Genomic DNA, 22,291 nt, shown 5'->3' with positions numbered 1-22,291 from the left:
AAAGTGTTATCTGCAACAATGAATCACCATCTACTGCAGCACAATATCCTGCTCTTTACAAGCATCTGCAGCCCTCTGGAAGAGACACAGGGGCTCTTAATGATATATGTAACTCCCTGCATTGCTTCCCTGCAAAAAAAAAAACAACCTTTAATAATAATTGTTTATCTTGCTTAATGAAGCTACATGTGAAGATGACAGTAGAATCTCAGACTTTTCGGTGAATCTTAAAAATGCTAATGTTAAAAATCTTAACTATCGTCTTCATTTTCACTCACTCGGCTCAGTAGAAGCAATTTCTAACGTGAGAGAATATACTATTATGACTTGTTTATAGTAGCTTTCCTGGAGTATTTTAGGGGCTTGAAATACTGGGTCAAAAGTGTTACCCTTATGAAATACTTTCCAGTTGTCTTCTGCGCTTGCCAAAGTTGCAGCAGTGTTAATTTTAACTGAACTCATTTCACTAAGGCCTCATTTGAGATTCGGTGTAAACTGCAACTCCAAATAAATGTATGACTTACTAGCGCAGCTGGAAATATTTCACTTTAATAAAACTCATATTCCTAGTTTTAATAAACTTCAGCATTTCAGTTTATGAAACCAAAATTTCAAAAATACAATTAATCACATGCAAAGATTCTTCTCTCATTTGAGATTACTTTTCTGTTTCTTACTTTTTTCTGGACATACATACATGTCTATAAACGTTACCTTGCTGGTGGGTTTTAATTCATTTTATGTGAATTATACTGTAGGCAAGGCTTTATTTTCCAAGGTTATATATAAAAAAAAAGTAAGTACAAAAAAGAAAAACTGCATTTCTCTCACCTGCTTAGGTGTCACACCAGGCATGCGAATGTCCAATGCAAAATCTGACAGACCAAGTGAAATTACTGGCTGGTCACTTCCAAGGCATTCACTGGAAAAAGATCTGGTAGTGTCTTTGTACCTTAAAATGAAGCAGGAAAGACTTTTAAAAATACTGACTTTTGTTATGTCTTTCTAAAAAGCAGGGTCTTGAGAACTAGCAGGGAAGTTTGACAATGCTAAGGAGCTCCAGGAGTGATGTGGAAATTTCACTCCTTCACGAGCTTAAGTTACCAAGCATTTACTGAGACAGTTCCTCTGAGCAATCACACAGACTAGTTTGGAAAACATTAGCTAAAATGTAGCCTGTCATCTCATCTAAGAAGTTGTCTGAGGTACACGGATGTACAGATAGAGAATTAATTCACTGGAAAATTTCAAGTACTGTTAATCATTCACAAGTTTGGTTTGGTCTTTTTTTTCAAGACTATATGCCTGACGTGTAATGCAATACAGATTAAATTATGTGTAAAGGGGAAATTTTTAATTCCAACACCACAACATATATAGCAACTCCTATTACAAGCAGAGAAGTAAACCAGTAAGTTTTACAACTTTACGTGAATATCAAAGTCTGTACTGAATGAAATGTATAAACAAATTGTAAAAAAAAAATAGGTCACAGTAAGGAACTAAATGGTAAGACATCTGAAACACAATGCAACATTGATATGAATTTGAAATATGCATATTCATGTGTGTATATATATATGTGTGTGTATATATATGTGTGTGTGTGTATATATATATATATATATATAAAGATACAGAAGTGACATGATAACTACAGTGCCCAATATGCCTCAAAAAGAGTAGAACACTTTTCTGGAGAGCTAAGAGACTACAACTTCTCTTGTCCAAACTATATTCAAGTTTACCTATGCAATTCTGCATACAACTCCCCCTGCCCCAGCTCCCAGGATTGCCCAGTTTTAACCTAGATGATGCTTTCTCGTTAAAATATCATTTTATACTGGAAGCTAACTTAAGCAGTTGAAATATATTTACACCCAGTGTAGTCTAAAATACACCTGTGGTGTTACCTAAAAATTTTCACTATTTGTTCTTTTATCATCCTAAACTCATATTTTATAAAGCAATCTATGAATAAAACAAGACTTTCTGCCTTCAGTATGACAACAGTGCCATTTCAAAACTGCAGAAAATAAATTCAGAGCAACTAAGCAAAACCAAACAAACACCATACGTGTTTTTATCTAGGACATGCTTTTTCACATATCCATAATATAGTGACTGCACACATTTAACACATACGGTCTTTCTGTATAACCCACCTCTTGAAGACAGAAAGTGGGCTTCTGAAACCCAAACAGGTGTTTTGAAAAACAAAAAACAGTACTAGCAGGTTTTTAAAGAGGCCAGCCATGACCACTCTGCTGCTCTTGGCCTGATTAAGAGAGCAGAAAAAGGGCAGCACAGTTCTGTCGGCTGTGATCCTGACAATTAGGCTGCAGCAGCAGTATCAATTCACTACTTCATTATTATGTGCTCTGCGGGCATCCTCCAGCTTCTGACAGACCATCTGTCTTGGAAGGTGATACACAGTAAACCAGGAAGGTGGATGATGCTATGTTGTCTCTATTATTAGCTGTAAAATTCTGTTGAAGGATCTTCCCTTGCAGATAGATGACACTGTACTTCTGTCCACTTAGGCAGATGAAAAGAAGTAGCACTCCTACTGCTTTCTCCCCAGGTTGTGCAGTTAAATCTGCATGTTACTTATCAATCCACAGTGCTGCAACTGGCATCACAGAAACTGTGGGTGTTGGAATTCCATTCTCACAAGAAACCAGCATCAATCATCCTTCAGAACCTGTAAAAATAGAAGCAGATAAAGGATGAGTAATGCATTACAGCATTAGCTCTCACCAAATCCCTGTTGTGGCATTTTAAATTCATTAAAGGAAGTTGTTTCACAAGCTTTATTTAGTCCAACCTAGCAAAGACTGCATCAAGTCTGTTGATTCCTCCTCATCCATATAGGATCAGAAGATGACACATTTCATATTGAGATACAAAACGCACTCTCAAACACATTTTACACGACCAGAAAAAATATAAACCTCTTACCTCCCTCAATACGTAAAAAGCATAGCATGGACTATTTCACATATACAAACACTACCATAATGTATTCTACAAGCAGCAAAAAAAGGCCAAGAGATGACATGGCAAGAACCAAGGTTTCTAAATTTTATCAACTATCACTAAACGTTTCTGCACATACTGTGGGCTGGGAGAATATTTTACTGTTAATGCAACCTGCAATACACCATTATGTCACCTGTTTCTTATGTACTTCAGTTACTTTTCATATCCATTTCAGAAAATTGATTCTACAAATTATTTTTGGAAATACTGCAACAAGAACTATTGAGATCAGACTGCTTCATATCCTTTCATAAATTAAGGTTATATCAACATAAACTATTACTCTCCTCATCACTTAAGCTTCAACTGTTCTTACTTACACATTTCAGTTTACACAATATTTTAATTTTAAACTTTTGAGTGTTTTCATAAGTATGCTGGAAAATCACACTGTGTTACTGAAGACAAACAGTAGCATTTTTATTGAGCATTCCAATTCTGGCAGAAGTAAAAGTTCAAGTCATAATAAAAATCAAAGACTTTAAAATGTATTATGTACTAATTCTTTTAAGATAAATATTAATAGGAAAAAAACACCCAAGCCCAACTATATTACAGCCCCTGGAAGACATAGTCAAAATACTGCTATAATGACAAAATAGAAAAGGCAGCTTCTGACAGGAAACACAATTGAAATTCATGTGTTTTGAAAATTCCTTCTATTTTAGGGCAGACATGCAAAAAAACTTATTACGAAAAAAGGGCTTCTGCATAAACTAAGAAGCCATGTTGCCTGCTGTTTAGCACCTACACTAGATCAGCACTGAACTATTTGTTAGTTTTTAAAATCTGATTACATTAATCATCATTAAACTTGCATATTTTATTAACTGAAGGATAAGAAAAAGATTCAGTCATAAACAACTAAAAATAGATTTCATCTTACTTTCAGCTTGCCAAAAACATGCCAGAGCTGTCCAGAATCATTCATGAAAGCTATGGTACAAGCATAATTATTTTTTTTTTTTTTTTAATATAAATTTCCGTGTCTTCAGTTCTGTAGCCTACATCATTTCACTAGTGAACTACGGAAAGCTGCAACACATATAATGGACTGTACCATGACGAAAAACAAAAATAATTAAAAAAATATAAAAAAGGCAAGTGTGATATGCTTCACAAAAAGTTAAGGCGTCTATAAAAACAGAAGGCTTCATTAGCCTTAGTCTTTTAAGCATAATTACGCAACAGTTAACTGTTCAGCATCTTTGTAATTCACATGGTTGGAAGTTCTAGTACTGTTAAAATTTGTATTATGTAAGAAATTAGGCCATACTCTAAATACACTTGACAAGCACAAACTCTGAAGAACACATGCAGGAGTAATAGACTGGATCTTAACATGCACAGATTTGGAATGCTCTGACTACTTTTTTTTTTTTTTTTTTTTGAATCTGCAAAGGTATTTTCCACGGATCGGAAATAAAAGCAAACACTTATTCTTGCAAGCTTCAGACAGATCAGAAATAAAACCAAACACTCATTCTTGCAAGCTTCAGGAAGTTTGAGATTGGTAACGTCAGACAAACATCTACCTGGTACATGAATTAATAAAAGAAAGCTACAGAGAAAACTGGTTATCTGAAATATGAAGGTTTCTTTACAGCAGCATTCAATTATCACTGCAGTAATAGCAGAAATAAGCAGGACATGTTGTACCACCAAAACATGTGTCTTAATGCTACAGAGGAATATCTGATGATTCCTGGCTTTTAGAATGCTGTCCACAAGAAAGAAAAAGAGAAACAAATACTCTGGAGTTCTCTAAAAGAGAAAAAAAATTAAATATGTAGTGAGATCAATACATGCATGGATAACACCTGTACATTCTACTTTAAAAATGGGCCAAATTTCATCCACAAGCTCAGGTTTTAACTACAGTTTCACTGGCTGTATGGATATGAATAGATAAAAGTGTAGTGCAATTGACATTTAGTATTAGACCCCTGGACAACCAAATTTTACATTTGGAAGTAAATGAGAAAAAAAGGAAAAAACAAACCAGGAAGCAATATCCTGAAGAGTATTCAATGTCATTTTAGATATGATGCAATACACAAGAATAGTAGACAACAAGGGAATAAAATGAGGATGAAAGATTCAATAATAAGATTACTCAGTTACTTAGGTTCATTATGTAAGACATAATTACTGATATAGAGTGAATGGAAAGAAACGGAGATGAAAATCAGATTGGGCAACATAAGCATGTTATTTTAGCCCATCCAGACGTACCAGAAAACAATATAAAACAGTAACATAAAGAAAAACAAGAACTAGCATAAAGATGTCTCACTGAATAGGCTGAGGGAAAAAAAAAAAAGAAGTGGCCAAGAAACTGGAATTCAAAATACAATTTAAAATAGTACATAAATACAGCAACGCTATTTCAACATGGTGTTATACAAACTGATCAATTTCTACAAATCAACTACAGAAAAAGAAAGCTCTGTATTAACCACAAGTTCATACAGCAATTATAACTTCTTTTTTTCAGTTTAGTCACCTAATATTTTACACATAGTACCTAGAGAACAAGCAAGATGCAGAAACCTCACCTTCAACCACCACTTCCTTCAAAAAAAAAAAAAAAAAGTCAAAGCTTATGGAAATTGATATGAAAGTCTACCACAGATAACGTAATTTCTCACAGCTGAATCACTTTTCTGATTTCTTATGCACTGAAATCATGGAATTAAGCAAGGATTATTTGAGTTCTGTCTCCAGCTAGACTACAGAGTGAATCCTAAAGCATTTTGTCTACAACCAAACTTGAAGCTTAAGCAACAACTGGGTATACAAACAATAGTCAGTTCCACAAACGAACTGCAGGTAGGCCTATGATTTGAAACACTTATCTTCTAATAGCACAGGAAAATCAATACTTTGTGGGATCAGCTTAAAGATTCATTAATGCATTTAATGTACAGCCACTTATGACACTTTAGTCAAACACATGCAAAAAGTGTTTGGACAAGAAGCTGTCATATTAGACAACCTCCTGAACCACAGCATCAATAAAAAACATCTCACAAACCAGCTGAGGTATCTAGGAGTTGCTACTGCAATTATCAGAAACACAAGATGTGTAATTCTGATGACACCAAGCTGGTAGGAGCGACTGATACACCAGGGAGTTGTACCGCCATCCAGAGGGACCTCAGCAGGAGGGATAAATGGACTGACAGGAGCCTCAGGCTCTTCAACAAGGGGAAGTGCAAAGATCTGCATCAGGGGAGGAACAAGCCCAGGCACTAGAACATGCTGGATGCAGCCCAGCTGAAAAGCAGCTTGGCAGAAATGGATCTGGGGGGTCCTGATGGACACCAGGCTGAAGATGAGCCAGCAATGTGCCCTTGCTGCAAAAAACCCTAAGAGTGTCCTCAGCCAAACCACTGCCAGCAGGTCAGGGGAGGTGATTCTTCCCCTGTACTCGGCGCTGGTGAGGCCACACCTGAAGTGCTGGGTCCAGGGCTGGGCTGGGCTCCCTAGTACAAGAGAGACATGGATGCATTGGAGAGTCCAAGGAAGGGCCATCAAGATGATGAGAGGACTGAAGCATCTCTCATAAGAGGAAAGGGTGAGGCAGATGGAAATGTTCAGCCTGGAGATGAAAAGGCTCCAGGGAAAATCTCATCAATGTATATAAACATCTGAGAGAAGAATGCAAAGAGGATGAAGCCAGGTAACAGATTGTTTAATAACATTATCAATGACCCAGATAAGGTGATCGAGTGCATCCTCAGTAAATCTGCAGATGACTTTAAGTTGGGTAGAGTGCTGGAGGATAGGAAGGCTCTGCACAGACATCTGAATAGGCTGGGCTGAAGGTCCAAGGCCAACCGTAAGAAGTTCAACAATGCAAAGTGACACTACAACCCCATGCAATGCTCCAGGCTTGAGTAAGAGCAGCTGGAAAGCTACTCGGTGGAAAAGAACCTGGGGGTGTTGACTGACAGCTGCTGAACATGAGACAGCTTGTGCCCATGCAGGCAAGATGGCCAATGGCATCCTGGCCTGTATCAGCAATAGTGTGGCCAGCAGGGCCAGGGCAGTGATCATCCCTCTGTACTGGGCGCTGGTGAGGACTCACCTCGAATCCTGTGTTCAGTTCTGGGCCCCTCACTACAAGAGAGACATTGAGGTGCTGGAGAAGGGCCTGGAGCACAAGTCTGATAAGGAACAGCTGACAGAACTGGGGGATGTTTAGTTTGGAGAAGAGAAGGCTCTTCCCTGGAGAAAAAACCCTATCTACAACTACCTAAAAGGAGTTTATAGCAAGGTGGATGTCAGTCTCTTCTCCTAAGTAATGAATGAGATGAATAACCTCAAGTTGTACCAGCCGAGGTTTAGACTTGATACAAGGAAAAATTTTCTTCACAGAAAGGACTTTCAAGCATTTGAACAGGCTGCCAAGGAAGCGATTGAGTCACCATCATTGGAGGTATTTAAAAGATGTGTAGATGTGGTGGTTAGGAACATGGTATACCAATGGACTTCTTAGTATGAAGTCAATGATTGGGTTCAACAATTTTAAGGGTCTTTTCCAACCTAAAGAATCCTATGATTGTATTCTGTGACAGGACCAGAGTCAGTGGGCACAAGCTGAAACACAGGTGGTTCCATCTTGGCACCAAGAAACGCTTCTTCATTATAAGGGAGATTGAGCATCAGCACAGGCTGCCCAGAGAGACTGTGAAGTCTCCATCCTTTGAGATACTGAAAGGCCAGCTGGACATGGTCCTGGGCAGCAAGGCACCAGATGACTTTCAGAGGTTCCTTCCAGCCTCAACCATATTGTGACAATAAATTCTTTCAACCTTTAAAAATAGTATGTAAGGCCAGTTCAGTATCAGGTAAAAGCAGCATAACAATTTAAGGGAAATAGATAGCAGGTGTATGGGTAAGGGATTATAAACATGCAAATTTTAACACTGTCCACCATGTGGAGAAGATAAAAGACAGCACGGATATAGGATACCAAGGATTTTCCCTTTAGATTGTGGTGGCAGATGAAAAAAACTTTCTTGTTCCAAACTGAGGTCTCTGGGTGACTTTTACAACTGCACTGCCCACACAGGGCTATCAATGAGTAAGAAAATGACAGGAAAGCCAAGAGAATTCAGGTAAGCTGCTTTTACAGCCTGAAATGCCCTGGACTCCAGTTAAACCATGATTACAGAAAACAGGGCCTACATAACTTTTAATGCAATGTGTAGTCAAACAAATGTAGCCCTGAATTTAGAGCTTTGGTTTTTGTTTTTAAATAAGTATCAAAACATGTCCTGACTTCTGTGTGATGCTGTTATCAAACTTTTTGAATTAAATAATATACTTATCAACTCAGAAAAGTCTGTTGCGTTGTTTGAGGAGAACTGTTTACTTTCTTTGAAACAATTTTTTTACATAGTTTTACAGGAAAACATTTAAAGCATGATTATAAATAATACAAAAAATAATGTTTCTTTTAGAGTAGAAGCAGCTGCTTCAAACTAGACTTCACTGGACTGCTGTACCTCCAAAAGAGTAAAAGATAAACTTTCAGCATATACCAAACTCATTGTAACTGTAGGCTGCCTTTTATTTCCCTCCTTTTCAGCCTGCATTGGTTCACGAACCTGATGCCCCCTCCCTCTGTGTACACCAGCACTGTATTAATTTTCCATTGGATCAACTGGTCAATGTGCCAGAATCAGCTGCTATACTTATACTAGAACAGAAATCGTATGAGCATGCAGCAGGGGTGTAAAGGAACCCCTATCTGGCAGCAATCCACACTGAATTTGGTATGATATTAAAGATAATTCTTAAAAATGAGAATACAAATACAACTTGCCTCTTCATTTAATTCAGATTTAACAAATGTGTATCTTCTGCTGCCAAAACATTTTTCCAATATGGATATTAAAAAAGAAAGAGAAGAAATACGATTGCTCTTATTCTTGTTTTTTTATGAATAACAACCTTCTGTAAAATTTCATCTGCTGAGCATGAGTATGGTGCATATTTTTAAAGGAAGTATTTCAAGATGATGAGAAAAACACTGTCCACTCCATCAGAGGAAGCACAGTATTTATACATTGACAAAATTCTTGTACGTATTACAGCAGTGAAATTGGATGCTTTCTAAATGGATTTACTCTTCGCATACTTTCATATGTATTGAAATTGGACAACACGCATCCTTTCCTTCTATGACTAGAAAATTAAGAATTAATTCTTAAGCAGTGCTTAAAAGGAAGCTTTATAAGTGCAACAGAATTTATGAAAATGTTGAATACTTGATTATTTAAACTTATGTTCAGGGATTTTGCTGACCTGTTAAATATGTGCTCTTTGTTACATGAAAATTCTTCTTGGGTTTCCTGCTGGGAAAGTAAGTTCCACTTACTATCTGAAGACAGGCTATCTGTGTTGTGAAAAATCAGCAAAACAAAATTCTTCAAAATCTCTGTCGATTCAGTAGGTATGGCGAGTTTCACCTATTAGCTTAATTTTGAAATTACTTGAAGTTTTACACAGTAAAAAAATACAGGATGAAGGACTACCATTTACACTCTGCCTTTCTCTTTTGGAGATCAATAGGTTCACAACAAAACTTCTGGGTTCCTAACTGCTAGAAAGAATAAGAATTGCAAAGATATCATAAACCCTGTCACCCCAAGCCAAAAGCAACCACTATTCACTGAAAAATAAAGGAAGCACTTGAATCATACTTAGTAGGCTACTCATACAGCAATAGCTGTCATGGAAATTAGAAACAAAAGCACTTAAGAAAACAGGCTATAAAATGTGTTTATGCAAAGAAAGGACAAGTACGTTATTTCCAGGGGGATCAGGCAAAATATAATTTATCCTCACCTATTTTACAGAAGAGAAATTAAAACCAGCCTCAGAATTATTTTGAGAGCATCAGGAAAAGCATGAGGAAAAACAGAAGAACCAAGAGAAGCAAGAAAAGCACAGCTCACGGCATCAGAATCACCGTCACACTGGGCTACATGCTCTGCCCACAGCTACTGTCCTCAGCACTTCCAAGTTGAATTGCTGAGGTGAGTAGGTCGAGAGAGGACACCTTCAACACCTGAGCGAGGCGACGCTCAGCGGTCAGGAGCCTCAATTCGAAACCTCAAGAGCCACCGAGGAAGCCTCAAGTCCCCGACAGGACCTGCCCAGGAGCCGGCAGCTCAGCTGACGACAGCGAGCAGCTGACTCACAGGGGGCGGAGCCTGAAGCAGCGGCACCACCCCTGACTGGTTAAAAACCTGACCCAGGGAGGGCGGCGAGTCAGTGAGGGCGTGGCGCGGCAGTTTATGCAGGCAAACTAGTGAGGTAGGCAGCGCTCGCCTCATGACCAGGGCCCGGTGCGGGAGCTCTGCTCTGGCTGCCCCAGCGGTGGCCAGCGTAGGCACCCAGACAGAGCCGGTGAGAGGGGAGGCTGCAGCGCAGAGCTCAGGGTGTAGAGAGTGCCTGCACTGGTCTGGGGAGGGGAGGGTGCGCAATGGGCAGGGCTGCACTCGGTGCTCCCTGGTGGAGGTCCTCCTGCAGCAGGGACTGAGCTGAGGGACGCTGTCAAAAGGATAAAAGACGTCAGAGAAGCTGAGAGGAAGCAGCACTGCTTGCTCCAGGCCCAAAATGTGCAGGGGCCTCAAGCGTCCACGGTAGCTAACGCAGGAAAGAAGGAGGGCATTAACGCGGGAAGATGGGAACTAGAGACAAACCAAAAAAAAAAAAAAAGGGAGGAAGAGGACAACAGCAAGGGGCTTCCCCCTAAACCTGCTGTCCCCACCCAGAATCACTTTGCAGTTCTGCAGGGGGCTAGTGAGGAAACACACACCTCACAACATTAACAACCAGCTGATGCACTGATAAAGAAGATTGCTACTGGTGCTGCCAGGAAAAAGCAGTGGGTCACGGTGGGAAGGAACTCTACTTGGAAGGGCACAGAGGCACCGTCTGTCAGCCTGACCCAGTCTCAAGCGAGTTGTGTTGCCTTCCAGGGGCACGGATCAGGGATGTTGCAAGGAGGCTGCCTGGTCCAGTAAGTCCCACTGACTATTACCCCCTTGTAGTGATCCATGTGGGTGCCAGTGATTCACATAGCAATAGCCCAGAGAACATAAAGAAGGACTACAGAGCCCTGGGAGAGGTGGTTAGGGGCTCTGAAGCTCAGATCGTCTTTTCGTCAATTCTCCAGGATAAAGGGGAGGACCTTAAAAAGGTTAGGAGGATTTGGCAGGTTAATAAATGATTAGAACCATAACAAAACATAGTGCCATAGTCAGAGGCTTGGGTATTTTAGAACATGGGACTCGCTTTGGGAGGCCAGGTCTACTGGAGACTGGTGGAGCTGCCGTTCGGCAAGAGTGGCTTTGGTAGGAGGCTTGCCAGGCTGGTCAAGAAAGCTTTAAACTAGATGTGTTGGCCAGGGAGCAACATTCCATCTCAGCACTCCCAGTCAGTTGCCAGCACCTGTAATAAACAGTCAAGAGTGATGCAAAGATATTTCAAATGCTCCAGCCAATAAGTTGGCTTCATTTGGAGCTCAGCTCAGATGCCTCTATACAAACGCCCGTGGCATGGGGAACAAACAATAGGAATTAGAGGTGTGTGCTTGTCTACAGGGGTATGATATAATAGGCATCACAGAAACATGGTGGAATGGCTCCTATGACTGGAGTGTTGGAATGGGAGGTTACAGGCTCTTTAGGAAGGCCAGGCCTGGCAGGCGGGGAGGGGGAGTTGCCCTTTATGTTAGGGATAGGGTGGAGAGCATGGAACTCTGTCTGGGGACAGGTTGAGCAGTCAGCAGAGAGTTTGTGGGTCAGGGTTAAAGGGAAAACAGCGACTGGAGACATTAGTGTGGGGATCTGTTACAGACCACCTGATCAAGAGGGCTCTGTGGATGAAGCACTCTATAGACAGACAGGGACAGCCTCACACTTGTAGGCCCTTGTTCTCATGGGGGACTTCAACCACCCTGATATCTGTTGGAGCGACGGTACGGCCCAGCACAAGCAATCCAGGAGGTTCCTCAATTGTGTGGAAGACAACTTCCTTCTGCAAGTAATAGGGGAGCCAACAAGGAGAGTTGCCATGCTTGACCTCATGCTCACCAACAGGGAAGGGCTGGTTGGAAATGTGACGCTCCAGGGCAGCCTTGGTTGTAGCGATCATGAGATGGTCGAATTTGAGATCCTCAGGACAGTGAGAAGAGCATGCAGCAAACTCACTGCCTGGGACTTCAAGAGAGCAGACTCTTGGAACCTGCTCAGTAAGGTTCCATGGGATACAGCCCTAGAGGGCAGGGGGCCCAAGACTGTTGGTTGATATTCAAGGATCACCTGCTACAAGCTCAGGAGTGTTGCATCCCAACTAGAAGGAAGTGCAGCAGGAGGGCCAGAAGACCTCCTTGGATGGATAAGGAGCTGCTCAGGAAACTTAGAAGGAAAAAAGAGGATTATAAAAGGTGGAAGCAAGGACTGGCGGCCTGGGAAGAATACAGGGAGGTTGTCTGGAAAGCTAGGGCCCAGGTTAGGAAAGCTAAGGCCCAGTTAGAATTAAACTTGGTTAGGGATGTTAAGGATAACAGGAAGGGATTCTATAGGTACGTAGCAAATAAAAGACAGACTAGGGACAATGTAGACCCCCTCCAGAAGCTATCAGAACTGGCTACACAGGATTTGGAGAAGGCTGAGGTTCTTAATGACTTCTTTGCCTCAGTTTTCGCTACCAAATGCTCTGACCACACCATCCAAGTCTTGAAAGCCAGATGCAGGGACTGTGAGAATGAAGACCGTGGGCCCACTGTAGGAGAGGATCTGGTTCAAGAGCATCTTAAGAACCTGAACATGCATAAGCCCATGGGACCTGAATGAATTCCATCTGTGGGTCCTGAAGGAGCTGGCAAATGAAGTTGCTAAGCCTGTCCATCATATTTGAAAAATCATGTCAGTCAGGTGAAGTTCCCAATGTCTGGAAAAAGTAAAATATAACCCCCATTTTCAAGAAGGGGAAAATGGATGACCAGTCATCAACTACAGACCAGTCAGTCTCATCTCTGTGCCTGGCAAAATCTTGGAGCAGATTCTTCTGGAAGGCATGCTAAAGCACATGAAAAATAACAAGGTGCTTGGTGACAGCCACCATGGCTTCACTAAGGGGAAATCCTGCCTGACCAATTTGGTGGCCTTCTATGATGGGGGGTAGAGCAGCTGATGTCACCTACCTGGACTTGTGCAGAGTGTTCGACACTGTCCCAAATTACATCCTTGTCTCTAAACTGGAGAGACATCAATTTGATGGATGGACCACTCATTGGATAAAGAACTGGCTGGATGGCCGCACGCAAAGAGTTGTGGTCAATGGCTCAATGTCTGGCTGGACACCAGTAACGAGTGGTGTCCCTCAGGGATCGGTGTTGGGACTGGTCTTGTTCAACATCTTTGTTGGTGACATGCACACTGGGATTGAGTGCACCCTCAGCAAGTTTGCCAATGACACCAAGCTGTGTGGTTCGGTTGATATGCTAGAGGGAAGGAATGCTATCCAGGGGGACCTCAACATGCTTGTGAGGTGGGCTGATGCCAACCTAATGAAATTCAGCAAGGCTAAGTACAAGGTCCTACGCCTGGGTTGGAGAAATCCCAGGCACAGCTACAGGTTGGGCAGAGAAGAGATTCAGAGCAGCCCTGTGGAGAGGACTTTTGGTTGGCTGTCGATGAGAAACTTAATGAGATCTTGCAGTGTGCGCTCGCAGCCCAGAAAGCCAAACATATCCTGGGCTGCATCAAGAGGAGCGTGACCAGCAGGTCAAAGGAGGTGATCCTGCCCCTCTACTCTGCTCTCATGAGACCTTACCTGGATTACTGTGTGCAGTTCTGGTGTCCTCAACATAAAAAGGACATGGAACTGTTGGAACAAGTCCAGAGGAGGGCCACGAGGATGATCAGGGGACTGGAGCACCTCCTGTATGAAGATAGGCTGGGAAAGTTGGGGCTGTTCAGCCTGGAGAAGAGAAGGCTGCGTGGAGACCTCATAGCAGCCTTCTAGTATCTGAAGGGGGCCTATAGGGATGCTGGAGAGGGTCTCTTCATTAGGGACTGTAGTGACAGGACAAGAGGACCTTAAACAGGGAAAGTTTATATTGGATATAAGGAAGAAGTTCTTTATTGTAAGGGTGGTGAATCATTGTAATTGGATTGCCCAAGGAAGTTGCGAATGCTCCATCCCTGGGGGTGTTCAAGGCCAGGCTGGACAGAGCCTTGGGTGAGATGGTTTAGTGTGAGGTGTCCCTGCCCATGGCAGGGGGAGTTGGAACTAGATGATTTTAAGGTCCTTTCCAACCCTAACTATTCTATGATTCTATAACTCAAAGGACCAAACTTCAAAGCCTGCTGACTTTGTCAGATCAACCTCCAGAATAGCTATTTTACTAAACAGTGAAAACTTAGTGAAAGCAGAAGAAAATGTGTAAGAAAATGTGAAGTAGCAGTTAAACTTTTTGCATCCAATGTGATCTTATGGAGCAACCTTTGATTAAGACCTGCTTATCTGCCAACAAGTAGAACTGTCCTATGACTATCTTCCCAGTCGCATTTTCCCCTCTTTTCCCAAATAAATATGACAAATAGAACTCCTCAAAACAATACACACTGAGGTGTGAGACAAAAAAAACAGCTGAAAAGGAACGAAATTTAATACTACAAACATGGTGGTGAGTTTCAGGCCAAAAAAAAATTTCTTGGAAATTCTGGAAACTTAATTTCTGAATTCTAAGCTAAGATTTTCAAGGTGTGACACATGATTCAAGATTTTTATTAATGTTTGCCATCACTGTGCTGTAAACTATTAGGTTTAAACTTGTTTAAGAATGATGAATTGTACTGCTTTTGATAGTTCAGAAATGCAGCAAGCCACCACACAAATTCCTTTCCTGCTCAAATTAATATAAATGTGCTTGCATTACTAGGATGTTAGAAGATTTGAAGCAGAAATTCACTTCTGTAACCTGGTTTTTCATTGTTACACATCAGTCTTTAATAATTGTGAAATAAACTCATGGAAGTGCTTGAAACACTTCCTATTAAAGCAGTAAAAATGCAAAACTTCCTTTTCTTCTTGTAAGAATCATGGACATTTTTGAAAAGTCTGAAGACCAGACAGAGATTCTGTTAGTTCTCTCATTCTGCATTTAACAGCTCTTGGAAAGCATTCTATTCACACTGAATTACCTCGTAATCCTTTTGCTTTGACCAGGTATCAAAACAGGTAAAATTCTGTCATCAAGGAAGATCAGCATTTTTCATTGAAAGAAATTAATATCGTAACTGCTAATTTAATATTCTGAAAAATATGAACAAGTTGAATGGTACTAATTACTTGCTTAAAAGGGAAAATACATGAGAAACCTCCCCTTTCATTTTAATACCCAGATGCCTATCACACAGTGAAATAAGGCTAAAGCTTCACTGAAGTGCCCTTTGTTATGCAAAAATAGAAAATACTAAAGGGAGAATGTTTTATAGAGTTAGGATCAGCTTCCAAGGATAAAATAAAAGAGAACACTTAGAATATTTAAGTCCAATTACACATTACATATGAATTATGAATTAAATTCATTGCATGTTCCTTCACTAAGGAGGACTTGCAATCACATTCCCTAAATTCACTGTGTACAAAGTATACACTCAAACAAGAACAAAGCACCTTTTTTTTTCAGTTAAAATGTGTAGAACTTTGTTAATATGTTGTATTGTATTTATGTAGATAGGCTTTGGTAGCAAACGGACTGTGGAGGTGGCTTCTCTGAGAAGACACCATAAGCTGCTCCCATGTCTGACAGAGCCAGTTCCAGCCAGCTCCAAGGCAGACCCGCTGCTGCCAAAGCTGATCCCCTCTGCAACTGGTGGTGCTTTTGTAAGAACCTGTTTACAATGGGTAAAAAACACCACACAGCAGCTGAGAGACTGAAGTGAGAATTAGACAAACAATCCTGCTGACACCAAGGTCTATGCGTTGGTTCTCCAGGCACTGGAGCAGAGATTCCTGTGTACCCTGTGGTGCAGCCCATGGTGAGGCAGGCTGTGTCCCTGCATCCCATGGAGGTCTATGGTGGAGCAGATATCCATCTGCAGCCCAGGGAGGATCACAAGCTGGAGCAGGCAGACGTATCCTGTATGGTACAGCTCCTGAAGAGCCCAGACTGGAGCTCTAGCAGGAGCTGTAGCTCATGGGGACCCATGGTGGAGCAGTCCATGCCTAAAGAACTGAACCCTGGAAGAGAACTTACACTGGAGCAGTGATATTCCTGTCCTTCTCTTGACCCATGAGCTTTTTGTTGTATTTTTGCTCCATGCCTTGTTGATGGACAGGACGTGATAGAAGGGCTTCGTGGGCACTTGGTGTCCAGCCAAGATCAATGCACCACATATGGCTATTAGTCTGTTTTAAATTGGCTCATTCTAAGCAAAATACATTAATTAGGGAACAGTTAGGTGAGCAGCTGAACTCACAGAGCACAGAAAACAGGTGATGGAACACATCAGCGACACGCCATTGATGGAGAGTGTGGGACCATGAGAGTTGCTCATTGTCATCAAATAGGATGTTACTTTCCCTCCTCTTTTCCTGCCCCTGGCCATTGTAGGGGGATTAAACCTAGTTTTCTGTCAGATTAGTGAGTTGAATGGGTTTCCAAAGGTGGATGAACATAAGTACTGGAAAACAGAAAGAAACAAGATTACGTAGCTGGGAATGAGGACAGTGGTAGAAGTACTTCTAGTACTAGTAAACTTTTAGCTCCACTTGGCCATGGGACCGTAATGCATGTGTATGCAGAGTGTTCAGCAAATGGTGGTTCCTGGCTCAATACAACCTACTTGTAAGTATGCTGCAGTAATAACTTCACAGTTCCTATTTGCTTAACACCTGAACAGGATGCTGGAATCTCTCTCAATCCAAACACTATCCAAGGCCACCCTACCACCCCACCTAAAAATATTTTCTTTAAGAGAAGTACACCATTAGATGGATGGGATAAAGGGAACTATTTTCAATACAGGGGAAAAAAAAAAAGAAAAAAAAAAAAGTAGAATTCCTGTCACTTGGGAATGTACTTTGAAAATAAGTTAACCTTGTTAACAAAATGTATGGGTGCTAGGAAAAAAAAAAGAGGAATGCTTGTTATCAGTGAAACAGTTATGCTATAGTTTTCTTACAAGTGACCAATCTTCTAGCAGAGTATTTTATATGAGAGAAATGTAGGTGAGAGGGCTGTTGTCATTCCATCCTTTCCAAATACAGAACACTTTTTCTGTTAAACTGTATGTAGTAAGACACTCTTAACAGCCATTCCAGGTTAAAATTTGGAATATTCTCCCACAGATCCGGCCAAAGTGATGTAGTTAAAATGAGATTTACAGCTTGGAGCTTCATAAAAATTACAAGGAACTTCATTTAATGAAAATAATTCAATGGAAGTTCTGTTAGAGTTCATTACAACACTAATGTTGTAGCCTGCCTTGTTCCAAACGGCTTAGATAACAATACCTCTTAATTAAAGAAAAGATAATGAGAGGAAGACAAGAACCATATCATCAAATCTAATTTCATTTAGCATTAGTTAACAATTGATCAATATAAAACCTGTACTAAAAGCAGATAAATGAACTGTCAACTATTATAACTCCTTTTATATCAAACATTTTTCTAGTTGAATATTGTATTTTTTCAAAATTAGCATCCATGAAAGTAAAAGTAGTAATTCTGTAAATATCAGAAAAATGCTACAAATCTGGCACCTGTAGAGAGATCCAGATTTTCAGTATCACAAAATACGACGACACTAAGGTAACTAAGCATAATACAATATACCAGTATTTCAGCAGAGCAAGTCTTAATGGTAAGTGGAAGTTTTAGAAAGATACATACAACACAACTGCCTGAGACTGCACTGGCACAAGGGGTTTCTATAAAGTATAATATTCAGAGTATATAGACATATATGGATAATCAAGAAGCCGGAGTTTCTTTTCTAGAAGTCACCCCTACATATGGGAAAATGAGAGTAGTTCACAGGATAAAATGGGAGTGCTATAAAGAAGCTGCAGCCCTTGGAAAGCCCTCACCAGAGCAGGCGCCGGGTAGAAGCTATGGCCTGTGAAGGGATACCACTATGATGGATGCACTTGACCCCTTAAATTAGCAGTAGTTTGGATCAAGCTCCAAAGGGGATAAAGTCATGACTGTAGCCAGGCCAGCAACTCCTGAAGTTGCAGTCTGTTCTCTGAGGACCCACAAAGGAGCAGAGTGACACAGTGAGCATTGGTGCGTATGATCTCGGAACACGGACTGTGCAATTAACACATGAATAGTGGGTTGCTTTTCCAAGACTCATTTATCAAGGAACAAAGAAAGTTGTGGGTACAAGGAGTCTCATGCATACCTTTCCCATCCCATGTAATCTGACTATGAGCCAATCACCTTATTCCACAAATATGAGAGCCTAAGTGAGACTTCTCTGAGCAATCCCTGCTAGGCAGCATAGCTGCATGTGGTGATCTCCCCTTGAAGGGAGATTTCCCCTTGGAAATGCACCTCCAGGTTGCTACCAAGGGACGATCTTTGATAAGTGATTAATACTTAAATACAGAAATACATAAATACATAAACTTGTAGTATGGAAACTCCGATTTGTGCCTTGATAACTCTGAATCACTTTTGAATCACTTTTGATAACTCTGAAACACTATTGCACATGATTGTGCAATAGAGTAATGGAGTGAAGGCTGGGATCGAGCTTTAAGTCACACTTTTACATCAACCATATCAAAACCCCATTTGCTAACAGCTTTTCTATGGCTTCTTCAAGTGAACTAAATCACCCATTTGTGACAGCCTTGTAGGAGCAGGCTGTCTGGCAGGACATGAGGCCCTGCAGAGGACTCGCACTGGATGAGCCTGTTCCTGAGGAACTGCACCCCATGAAGAGAACCACATCAGACTACTTCTTGAGTGATTACATCCAATGAGAGAGACACTATGGGAGCATGGCAAGGGTAGGAGTTCACTGCAATATTAAACCCTACAAGCTGGGTCAAAGGGACTGGGGTGAAGATTGTCATGGCTATACTTTACGCTGTTGTAACCCATGCTTTGGGTTGTATGCTGTAGGTAGTTCAGATGATGTTTAACCTTCTTTTCCACACACTGCAGGGGCAGAAAAACTTTTGAAGACTTTTCAGTAACTCTGTTGTCTGTGTTGGCTCATGCAACAGCACTGTTTCACTTACGAGGACGGACAACTTTAATTCACATTTATTTTAAATTTATTTTGCAAGACAAAAGTATGTATGAGTATCAGGGGTGATATGTGTAAAATCTACAGTACCTTCTCCCTCAGCATAATAAATCAAATTATTTAAACAGTTATCACAAAAAAAAAACAAAACAAAACAAAACAAAACCCCCAAGCTTACTGACATACCAGTTATTCCTGTTTGTCAGTAACATGGCATCATTCATTCTGAAAATCTTGGCTGGCATTAAACAAAAAAGTAGTTAGAACTTCTGCCAACAGCCAAAGGTCACACACATTTTTTTGTCTTCCAGGGTCTGTTCAGTAATTTCAAAGACTACAAGCTCCCTTAATTTTAGGTTACTTTAAATAAAGCAAATTCATTATTGTCAGCAATATGCTCAGCATGCAGTTGAAAAGCAGACCTCTCCTTGACAGAAATGAACAGAAACCAGATACCACTGAACACAAGAGATGGAAGGAGAGGCTACTACTGAAGTAAATCTTCCCTGATACAAGAAGAGGTCCTTAGATGTGCCAAAATGAAAGATACGCTGTCTTTTAAAGATCTGACATCTATTAGACAGATAAACTGATTAACTGTCTAATAGTTAATTCGAATTGATACATGTTAAGAAACAAGATCTTGCTGTCTGATGAATAAATGCACACATTTAAGAGTAAAGAACTGCAGCAAGCAGGTGGAACAAATCCAGACCACTCATAGTTGTACTTTGCACTCCTGTTCAACAATGTTCAAGACTGGCTTAATTTCACATATCCCTATGATTCAGCATTTATATAGCTATAGACACGCAAGTTCATAGCACCAACAATGAAATAACAATCAAGTTTAAAGAAGCTTCACTATTTACAGAAGTTGTACAGGACTGGATAAAGTTAGATCTCTTGTCAGCTCAGTTCAGTTTTGGTGTTTATAACAATGTAAAGCCACATGCAAAGCACATCTTCTATGTAGCTGATAGGTCATAGAATCGTAGAATCAATTGGGTTGAAAAGACCTTTAAGATCATAAAGTCCAACCTTTACCCCAGCACTGCCAAGTCCACCACTGACACTTGTCACTAAGGCGTCTACACAGTTTGTGAACACTGCCAGGGACAGTGATTCCACCACTGCCCTGGGCAGCTGGTTCCAATGCCTGACCACCCTTTCCAGGGAAGAAATTGCTCCTAATATCCAGTCTAAACCTCCCCTGGCAGAGGTTGAGGCCATTTCTTCTTGTCCTGTCACTTGCTCCTTGGGAGCACAGACCAGCCACCTCCTGGCTCCATACTCCTTTCAGGTAGCTGTATAAAATATGGACCATGTTGCTGTGTGAAACACGGACCATATTTCAGGCATAGGTCAATGAAGGTAAACAGCAGTACCAGCAGCTCCTTGCCAAACAGTCACCCAGATGTCCTGGGTTAAGTGTTGCAGGGCAATAAAGGTGAGCAAACCCTTCCAACCCAAAGTACTCCATGACTCTAAGAGTTTCTGCAGTACTGTCCTCACTGTGTCAGGCACTGCTTGCACGAACAGAGGAACAAAATCATACGTGGCTGCTGCCAGCACTGTGCACCCATGGGTGGACAGGGCAGGAACCCTGCAGAGAAAATCAAGCCCAGGCCCAGCTCAGATGCTGGCAGGTGATGTGCTCAGAACAGGTCAGGTCATAAAGATCTAAAGTTCATCTGTGCTCATCCCTAGCACAACAGTACACTTCACCCACTCACCTTTGTATTAAACTTAGCAACAGCATTCACTGAGACTACTTTTTTACCATTTTGAACATGAATTTGAATGGGCACCTGCATAGAACCATACAATGGTCTGGGTTGGAAGGGATCTTAAAGCTTACATAGTTCCACCCCCCTACCATGGTGAGGGGCACATTTCACTTGTGCCCCTCCAAGCCCCATCCAACCCGGTCTTGAACGCCACCAGGGATGGGTGTCCTGGGTTCAGCTGTAACAGTCATTTTTCTCCTCCTCAGTAGCTGGAGCAGTGCTGTGTTTCAGCTTCAGTCTGAGAACAACGCTGATAACACACACGTGTTTTAGTTGTTGCTCAGTAGCATTTACCCTGATCAAGGACTGTTCAGGCTCTCATGCTCTGCCAGTGAGGAGGGGTACAAAAAGCCTGGAAGAAGCAGAGACAGGACCCTAGATCCAACCTAGCCAAAAAGGTATTTCATACCACAGCACGTCATGCCCAGTATAGAAACTGGGGGGAGTTACCCAGAAGGCCCAGATTGCTGCTCAGGTAAGGGTAAGTATGGGTCGACAGATAGTGAGCAATTGTATTGGGCAGCACTTGTGTTTATTGTTGTGTTTCTCTTCCCCTTTTAGTTTTATATATTCTCTCCCCTTGCTATTTCCCTTATTATTATTATTGGTGGTAGCAGCAGTAGTTTTGTGTTATACCTTAGTTACTGGACTGTTTTTATCTCAACTCACGGGAGTTACATTCTTTTGATTCTCATCCCCATTCTGCCCAAAGGGAAGCATGGAGGATGTAGGGGGTGAGTAAGAGAGTGGTTGCATGGTTCTTAGTTATGGATGGTCTTAAACCATGACAATGGGGCAACCACAGCTTCTCTGGGCACCCTGTGACAGGTTGCTTTCCTCACAGAAAGGAATTTTTTCCTAATGTCTAATCTCAATCCCCTCTGTCAGGTTAAAGCCATTCCCTTTGTCCTGTCCCTACAGGCCCTTGTCAAAAGCCCCTCTCCATGTTTCTTGTAGCCCCTTCGGCACTGGGAGCTGCTCTAAGGTCTCCCCTTAAGGAGCCTTCTCTTCCCCAGGCTGAACCAGCCCAGCTCTCTTAGCCTGTCTCCAGAGCAGAGCTGCTCCAGCCCTTGCAGCATCTCCATGGCCTCCTCTGGACTCACTCCAACAGCTCCACATCCCTCTTGTGGAGCTACTCCAGAGCTGGACGCAGGACTGC

At 41.4% G+C, this 22,291-nt stretch overlaps 1 protein-coding gene and 1 long non-coding RNA gene across 7 annotated transcripts in view; both read right to left on the bottom strand.

Annotated features, from left to right (window-relative positions):
• PAM (peptidylglycine alpha-amidating monooxygenase) overlaps positions 1 to 2,647 on the bottom strand; it is a 66,095-nt gene extending 63,448 nt beyond the window's left edge. For all 6 annotated transcript variants that reach the window (XM_062621719.1, XM_062621723.1, XM_062621720.1 and 3 more), the window contains exons 1-2: positions 2,166 to 2,647; positions 832 to 952 (exon numbers count right to left, since the gene is read on the bottom strand). In XM_062621719.1, coding sequence (XP_062477703.1) covers positions 832 to 952; positions 2,166 to 2,257 — 213 coding nt within the window. In that variant the 5' untranslated portion in view covers positions 2,258 to 2,647. The remainder of the gene's footprint in view (positions 1 to 831; positions 953 to 2,165) is intronic.
• Positions 2,648 to 2,675: 28 nt separating this feature from the next.
• LOC134165192 (uncharacterized) overlaps positions 2,676 to 22,291 on the bottom strand; it is a 68,935-nt gene continuing 49,319 nt past the window's right edge. Inside the window, exon 3 of the long non-coding RNA XR_009965427.1 lies at positions 2,676 to 2,704. This is a non-coding gene — a long non-coding RNA (uncharacterized LOC134165192). The remainder of the gene's footprint in view (positions 2,705 to 22,291) is intronic.

Source organism: Pezoporus occidentalis, unplaced genomic scaffold (genome assembly GCF_034315485.1).
Source record: "Pezoporus occidentalis ecotype Australia unplaced genomic scaffold, CSIRO_AGI_Poc_V1 ctg232, whole genome shotgun sequence".
In the NCBI taxonomy this organism is placed as follows: domain Eukaryota; kingdom Metazoa; phylum Chordata; class Aves; order Psittaciformes; family Psittacidae; genus Pezoporus; species Pezoporus occidentalis.
The sequence above is the reverse complement of the archived record's forward strand: the minus strand, read 5'-3'. Positions and strand labels throughout refer to the sequence as shown.